The sequence below is a fragment of the Pristiophorus japonicus genome, chromosome 5, assembly GCF_044704955.1.
Source record: "Pristiophorus japonicus isolate sPriJap1 chromosome 5, sPriJap1.hap1, whole genome shotgun sequence".
Lineage (NCBI taxonomy): Eukaryota > Metazoa > Chordata > Chondrichthyes > Pristiophoridae > Pristiophorus > Pristiophorus japonicus.
The window spans coordinates 67184991-67193429 of record NC_091981.1 but is presented as its reverse complement, the minus strand read 5'-3'; the positions used below and the strand labels follow the sequence as shown (position 1 = coordinate 67193429).

Sequence of the window (8439 nt, the reverse complement as noted above, 5' to 3'; positions counted from 1 at the left end):
TGGTTAGAAGGTCAGCCCTGTAACTACTGTACAGTATTTCAGATCTCCTGCGTTCCACCTGTGACAGAGACTGTAATTCCCATTTTGGACTGTTCAGTCATCCAAGAACTCACTTTTAGAGTGGAAGCAAGTCTTCCTCGATTTCGAGGGACTGCCTATGACGATGATGATGATGATGATAAATTCAGATCTGCTTAGGAGACCAGCCCTGTAACTACTGTGCAGTAATTCCGATCTGCCTAGGAGACCAGCCCTGTAACCACAGAAAGGAAAACCCCACAAGGCAAAGGGTCAGGTGGGGAAAACAAAGTAGAAATATTCCAATTTCACAGAATTATTCAGAAATATTCAACCTTATTTTTTCAGTTTCCTTATGAATTGCAAACAGAGTAAATAATGGTTCTCTTGTTTTTTTGCTGCTGGCATGCACCCTGCTAAAAGCTAGTTTGTGCACAATTGTACTGGCTAATATGACATGCTCAATAAGGCGATGGTAAGAATCCCAGTCAACTGATCCATTTACTTGTATTGTAGTGCCTTTTCAAAAAGAACACTAATATAGTGCAGCTGAGTAGCAGAGAGCTTCAGGTGCACTTAGAAGCAGTAATGAACAAAAGCTAGGTTGGTCATTACAAAGATACGAACAGTAAAGCAGCTAGTCACGAATAGGTTTAAATAATATCAGTTACCTGGTGGGGGTTTTCTATCACCACAATAAGCACAAATACGAACACAGTATCCTCAGGTGTGTGTGGGGGGGGGGGAACGAAAGGAAATGCCATGTTCAATGCTTGCAATAATCTTACTAATATATTAGTAGTAAACATCTCCCCAGAGTCCACTTTTTAACCTGGATACCACAGAACACAGTTCACATTTGCAAAATAATGTTTAAAAAAGTTCCCAGTTTGGCACATGTAATACTGATACTCTCCCTGCAGTTTGTATTAGAGCGCATTTACAGTTGTGTGCATCAGTCACCACTAATGGTCAACATGACTGGTAACTGTACAAAATGCTTTGCTTGGAGGCTTCACCGACTAGTCATCTTCATGCCCTCCTTTCTGGAAAAAGCACATACGGTGCTGTAGTGCAGAGATTCAAACATCCGACTGCTTCTTTTTCTCCCACTGGCCTGGAGATCACCTAACCTTGCATCTTTCACACAACGTTCTGGCCTTGCAAGTTGGCATTCAATTCTGCTGTCTTTCAGCAGATTTATCATCAAACTTTCATTTTTTCCACCACATTAAGAGCGTCAAAAGTACTTGCTTAGTTTGTTGAAATCTGCCCTCATAGAGTGGCTAAAATCCTCGAGAATGAGATGACAACTGTGAGCACTGTCTGTCCAGCACCAAATACCAATGCCTCAAGGGGAGCCATGGTCTTCCCTGCCACCCTGTACACACCAGCCACTGCTGCACCTACACAAAGGGGAGAGAAAGAACAATTACTTCATGGCAAGGTATCAATTCATTGTTAAGCTAACCAGCTCAGATATTCCATCAAAAAAAAAATTATATATGCAGCTGCAAAAATACAGACAAGACTTGCAACTAACAGGACCAAATTCTCAGGACATTTTTGGATGTCCAAATCCAATGCAATGACGCTGAAAATCTGGAAGCAAAGTTGCACAGTTTGGAATTTGTTAGGAGTTGCGACATGCTGGCCAAGTGAAAAATCCAATTTCAGAAAGGGTCACTACCAGCCATGCCATTGATTCGCTAAGCTCCAGGCTGCAAAGTTCTCGAACATTGATGTTCACATACAGCGACTCCCTTACACACAACAAATTTTTTGCAAGGCATTTTTGAGGGTTGATGAAAGAAGGGGGAAAGATAGAATTTCAGACATGGAATCTGAAATAGTAAAAGGTGCAATGAAAGTGCAATAAAAGGTGCAATAAAACACAAATTAAAAAAAGCCCATCTGTCCTCCTTATTCAATAATCTTAAGTAAAGTCTCTGGCAAGTCAAATTCGGCTGTTATTATAAGAGATTTGGGAGTTTTGCCAATGTTTAAAAAAATATATATTCTGCAATTCCATCCATTTTTCTGTGAAAACTACAAATAAGTATCCTTGATCATAAGCACCAAGGGGGATAAACAGACTCAAAGGTTACTGACTAGTACTGGTACTCCTTTTGATGTATTAAATGGTCATAATGATCAAAAGCTATTGGGAAAGCCTAAATAACAGGCATGGCTGAATTTGACACAAGACTATTAATGGTTTAGAAAATGGTCTTTTAATGGCAGGAACCGTATAAAGTCGACCAAGCAAAATGAATTTGGGGCAGTCTCAACCTGTTAGAATGTTGTAACACGATTTAAAATAATTAGTCAAAGCATTCCTTTCTTTTAGCATTTGTAGTGATAGAGCAAATGTGAGAGAGAAAGAGAACTTAATCTAGTCTCTATAACGGGTCTAGGGAAGGGGATAAACATTTGGCCTAAGCAGTTACTGTACTATAAACACAAGCTTGTAGCACAGAGGCAAAGGCTGAAAAGATAATAAGCTGCAGCCTCAGCTAAATGTGCAAACTATGTATTACGAAAGCACAGGCCAAGGTTGTGTTATAGTGCAAGAATAGAACCAGGTCCCCTTTAACTTTAAGGCCTTCAAGGATGCATGGAGGGCGGGAGCTGATCACTTCAGGTCTTGTGTTGTTCTCGGAGATAGTCGAAGCCTGAGAACCAGGTTGTATTATAAATCGAAGACTAGTCAGTCAGTCACTGTAATAAAATTAATTATATAAATCACTCGTGCATGAATCATAAATGAAGTTATTGTCACCGGACTAATGACCTTTTGTTGTGACGGTATCAACTAAGAAATCCGCTAACACAATCCAATTTCAAATGGAGCTCGAACAAATCCGCAGTACAGCATAACAATCATCATCAGGGCTACCTGTTTTTAAGGTTTAACCAACAGAAAAATTTGCCATTGTTCATCTTGGGTTAATGTTCAACTGACAGAGCCAAGCAGGAGGCAACAGCACCAATAGATGAGTGGAGAGCTGGGAAACTTGGGAGCCATTAGATCAACAAAAAAAAAGTCTTACTCACAGTATCGCTAAGCCCCAGGGTCAGTGAAAATTTGAACGGTGCAAAATTAAAAATGCCAATTTTGGTACAAACCAAAATGGGAAAAATAAACCCTGAAAACCTGGAGCATTGCCTGTAATTTAGCACTGACTGGTGCACCAGAGTGCTCTATAAAAGTAAAAGCAAGTTTCACACATGTGCTCTTCAACAGTTGAGAAAGTGCAGAGCACTTTGCTTTTTGTTTGTGCTATATACGGAAGTTCCAGACAGACATGGGGTGGGGGAGATAATTTGTCTTCATTGCATGGGTAATAATCTGGCGGATTGGTTGCCATGCCCATTTAGATGACACGCTATTTTCATCTCATTGCAGCTGGTGGTGCCAGGCCAGCCGAATATTGGATGACATTGCTGCAGAAAACTTAGGCTGTGACCCATATGATCCTTGTGGAGCCAGGAGAAGCACAAGCTGCCAAGTGGGCCCCCTAAATTGTATCGGGATCCTTATCTACATTTGCTTGGATTAATGAGGCTCCTGCCTGATTCAGGTCGAAGGCCAGGGTTAAAATGGCCGTTGAGCGGGAAAAGACCTTTAAATCAACCAACTCGATTTTAACTCTGCCCCAGACCAGTTTTCCATCGGAAGGAGCGAGTTAAAATCGCCCCCAGTATTCTCTGGACATCCTCGATGCAATCCCACAGGAGGTCCACTAGTAATACATTAAAAATCTTGCACATTAGCGCACATCTGTCGCACTTATTTCCTGTGATACTTTGCCGCACTCCTCCATTATAAAACAACTAGCAGTGAGAGCGAGACCAGAGGCGAGAGAGACGGGGATAAAAGGAACAATGATCTGAGGCCCAAGACCAGTGCCGAGAGTGGGACCGGAGGCAGGAATAAAAGGAGCAGTGACACGAGAACAGAGACAAGTGGAGAGAGTGGGACCAGAGGCAGGAGAGACGGGATAAAAAAGTGGCGAAGAGACAGAAAAAAAAATATTGGGCCGAAAATTGCGGCCTTGCCGGGTCTGTATGAAGTGCGCATGGACTCGGCAAGGCCTCGCAAAAGCCGGATTTCGGGGCACGATGCGCATGTGCTGAGAACCAGCTTTTCCGATCTGTCAAGATTTCTCCATTCAGATCCTCCGCATCCCCGGGAGGTCATTCAGCGGGAGAGATTGGCTATTTGCCCAATTCATGCCCAGCGAATGTCCTTCAAACTTTTAAGCCTGGTAAAAGTGTTACCAGCGTAACACTTTACAAACATATAAAAATTAAACACTCATTTTTATATTAAAAACCCTGTCCTTAAGGTAAGTTTATTTTTAACCCTATTAAGACACAAAAATCAAAAAATATTTTGTTTTTCTAAAACATTTAATTTCAATTAATTTGAAATATGTGAGGTGTTTATTTATTTATTAATTATGCTGTGTTTCGGTGCTTTAGGGGGTTTTTGCATTGATAGTATTGGGAACTGGTACAGAATTCACATTTTTATCAATGAGAATACTGCATAGCGATTGGTGGTCCAGGCCCATATGAGAATCATTGCAATGCAGAATTTGGTGGTGATCATGAAATGTAATGATTTTGAAAGCAGTGCTGTTTTTGTCATGCATATGCTGTGTGTAGTGTTGGAATCACCTTGTGACCATAGCACCCCCTTCTCCTCTAATAACCTAATTTATGTTTTGTAGCTCAGCCAGTAGCGCGGCCCATGAAACACCACCCAGCCCAAAAGGTGGCCTTAAAAAACTAACTTTAAACTCACAAAAACCTCAGTGTAAAACGCAGCCATCCCTCCAAATCCTTTTATGCACTGAACTTCTGCTCCATTTTTCAAGATGGCGTTGTTAACACCAGGTGCATCATGGGACCGAGCAGGTAAGACTTGATTTTTCCCGGCAGGTTTTTGGGCAGGCGATAAAAATGGCAGTATCAGTGAATTTCCCGCCCGTGGCAATAGTGGGGCGTTGCACACTGATTGAAGTCATAAAAAAGGTGAAAAAACAGTCGGGCGACAATTTTTATCGCCGGCACATAATCGCTGCCGATTTTTCCGCTCGGGCGCTAACTTTAGTGCGGTGTGTTTACCGCCCAAAAATCACTTTTTCCGCTCCGCCACAGCGGTAAAACAGTGGCAAATGGGCGCAAATCTACCAAATTTCTAGCCCTATGCCTCTAATAAAACCAAAGATCACAAATGTTTTTTTTTAAAACTTGCCCTGCCACCTTCATTTATTTGTGAACATACACCACCCCCTTTAAAATTGTACCATTTAGTTTACATGGCTTTTCCTCATTCTTCCTACCAATTGTCTGCACATTTCACCAATCTATGTCCTCCTGAAGCCTGTTACTATCCTCCTCATTGTTTACTACATTTCCAAGTTTAGTGTCATTTGCAAACTTTGAAATTATGCCCTGTATATCCAAGTCCACGTCATACACAAAATACATATTTTCTGCAATACTAATATTAATAGATTATATGAAGTAATTTGTGACTTCAGGTTAGATAGCTGGTCTTACAGCACTCTTTCTTACTCTCTGTCTCCAGGAGGGATCATTTGGGCAAAATCCAAGACTGGGACTCGAGTCTTCTTTCCCTCCTCGATAACTAGACACAGATACTGGTTGGATTTTGCTGTAGAAATAACGGTGAGGACAACTTCCAGCGATCGCACATGCGTAGCTAAACATGGAAATCCGAACGTTGCTATCAAAGATGCAATGTTTCCCCAAAATCTTCCGAAAAATGCATCTTGCCGCCTAGCTCCCCATTCAAATACATTGCATGGTATGAAGTTGTTGTACTTGCCTCAGATATGCACTAAATTTGCCAAAAAAAGATAAGTCCCATTACTGTGCAACAACAACAACAACTTGCAGTTATATAGCATCATTAATGTAGAAAAAGTTCCAAAGCGCTTCACAGGAGAGTAATCAGACAAAAATTACCAGCCAAAGTAGGAGAGATTAGGACAGGTGGTGAAAAACTTGGTCAAGGATTAAGCAGTTTCTTAAAAGGAAAAAAGAGAGGAAGAGATTTCGGGAGGAAATTCCAGTGCTTAGGGCCGAGATGGCTGAAGGCCAGTCACCAATGGTGGGGTAAAGGAAGTGGGGAATTCACAAGAGACCAGAATTGGAGGAATGCAGAGTTTTCAGATTTCTAGGGTTGAAGGAAGTTACAGAGATATGGAGGGGCGAGGTCATGGAGGGATTTGAACATGAGGATGAGGATAAGAGGCAACGCCCAACCGGGAGCCAATGTAGGTCAGCAAGCATATGGGCGATGAGAAAACAGAACTTGTTGTGAGTTAGGATAACTTAGCATGAACAGTTCTAAGAAATTGAGAATGTTCAAGTTCTACATACTGCTCCCAAAAGTGGAGGCTTTTCCTCTGTCGTCATCATCATATATTTGGTTTTGTATTTGTATCGTGTTTTTGACAATAGTAAAACGGCCCAAAGCGTTTCACAGGAATGTTATCCAATAAAATCTGGCACCGATTAAGGAAATATTAAGGCAGATGACCAAAAGCTTGGTTAAAGAACTAGGTTTTAAGGAGTGCTTAAAAAGGAGGAAGGGCAGGCGGAGAATTGGAGGAGCGCAGATTATAGAGATAGGGAGAGGTGAGGCCATGGAGGGCTTTGAAAACAAGGGTGAGATTTGAAAATCGAGGCATTGCTTAACCGGGATCCAATGTAGGTCAGGGGTGATGGGTGAATGGGACTTGGTGCAAATTAGGACACGGGCAGCAACGTTTTGGATGACCTCAAGTTTAGAGGGTAGAATGTGGGAGGCCAGCCAGCAGTGCATTGGAATAGTCAAGCCTAGAGGTAACAAAGACATGAATGATGGTTTCAGCAGCAGAGTAGTGGAGTCGGGCAATGCTAAGGAGGTGGAAATAGGAAATCTTAGTGATGGCGCGGATATACCTTTTAACGACATGATAAGTCTTAATTACTGACAAACATAAGAACAGAAGAAATAGGAGCAGGAGTCGGCCATTTAGCCCCTTGAGCCTGCTCTGCCATTCAATAAGATCATAGCTGATCTGATCATGGACCCAGCTCCACTTCTCTGCCCGTTCTCCATTGCCCTTTACTCCCTTATCGCTCAAAAATCTGTCTATCTCCACCTTAAATATATTCAATGACCCAGCCTCCACAGCTCTCTGGGTAAGGGAATTCCATAGATTTACGACCTTCAGAAAAAATTTCTCCTCATCTGTTTTAAATGGGTGGCCCCTTATTCTGAGACTACGCCCCCTAGTTTTAGTTTCCCCTATGAGTGGAAATATCCTCTCTCAATCCACCGTCGAACCCCCTCGTTATCTTGTATGTTTCAATAAGATTCTCATTCTTCTGAACTCCAATGTGTATAGGCCCAACCTACTCAAACTATCTTCATAAGGCAACCCCCTCATCTCCGGAATCAAGGAAGCAGTGGCGGGACATTTGGAAAAGCATGATTCAATCAAGCAGAATCAGCATGGTTTTATGAAAGGAAAATCATGTTTGACAAATTTGTTGGAGTTCTTTGATGTAATGAGCAGGGTGGATAAGAGGGAACCAGTGGAAGTGGTGTATTTGGATTTCCAGAAGGCATTCGGTAAGGTGCCACATAAGAGGTTACCGCACAAGATAAAAGCTCACAGGGGTCCCCCCTCAGCCTCCTCTGTTCCAAAGAAAAGAATCCCAGCTTATCCAATCTTTCCTCATAGCTAAAATTCTGCAGTGCTGGCAACATCCTCGTAAATCTCCTCTGTACTCTCTCTGGTGAAATCACATCTTTCCTGTAATGTGGTGACCAGGACTGTACGCAGTACTCTAGCTGTGGCCTAACTAGTCTTTTATACAGTTCAAGCATAATCACCCTGCTCTCATAGTCTAAGCCTCAGCTAATAAAGGAAAGTATGGTGTGTGCCTTCTTAACCACCTTATCTACCTGTCCTACTACCTTTAGTATTATTCCATTTACTGTTTAATTCCCTTGCTATGCGAGTCCGCCCCAACTGCATTACCTCATACGTCTCCGGATTGGTCAAAATGCAAGGGACCAAGAAAGGAAGAGAGGAGAAAATGTGTAAAAAAAATAAAGAAAAGAACGAGAGAGAGAGAACGAGAGTGAGGAGAAGAACGAGAGAGAGAAAGAGAAGAGCGACAGAGAGAAAAAAAGAGAAAGAGAAGAACGAGAGAGAGAGAGAAAAAAAAGAGAAAGAGAAGAACGAGAGAGAGTAAAAGAGAAAGAGAAGAACGAGAGAGAGAAAAAGAGAAAGAGAAGAACGAGAGAGAGAGAAAGAGAAAGAGAAGAACGAGCGAGAGAGAAAGAGAGAAGAGAAGAACGAGCGAGAGCGACAGAGAGAGAGAAAA

The 8439-nt window shown here is 42.0% G+C and overlaps 1 protein-coding gene across 1 annotated transcript in view; it reads right to left on the bottom strand.

The window, feature by feature from the left end:
* Nucleotides 1–1159: 1159 nt before the first annotated feature.
* The window catches only part of tmem170b (transmembrane protein 170B), a 68490-nt gene continuing 61210 nt past the window's right edge, over nucleotides 1160–8439 (bottom strand). The window contains exon 5 of the mRNA XM_070880176.1: nucleotides 1160–1424. Coding sequence (XP_070736277.1) covers nucleotides 1294–1424 — 131 coding nt within the window. The 3' untranslated portion in view covers nucleotides 1160–1293. The remainder of the gene's footprint in view (nucleotides 1425–8439) is intronic.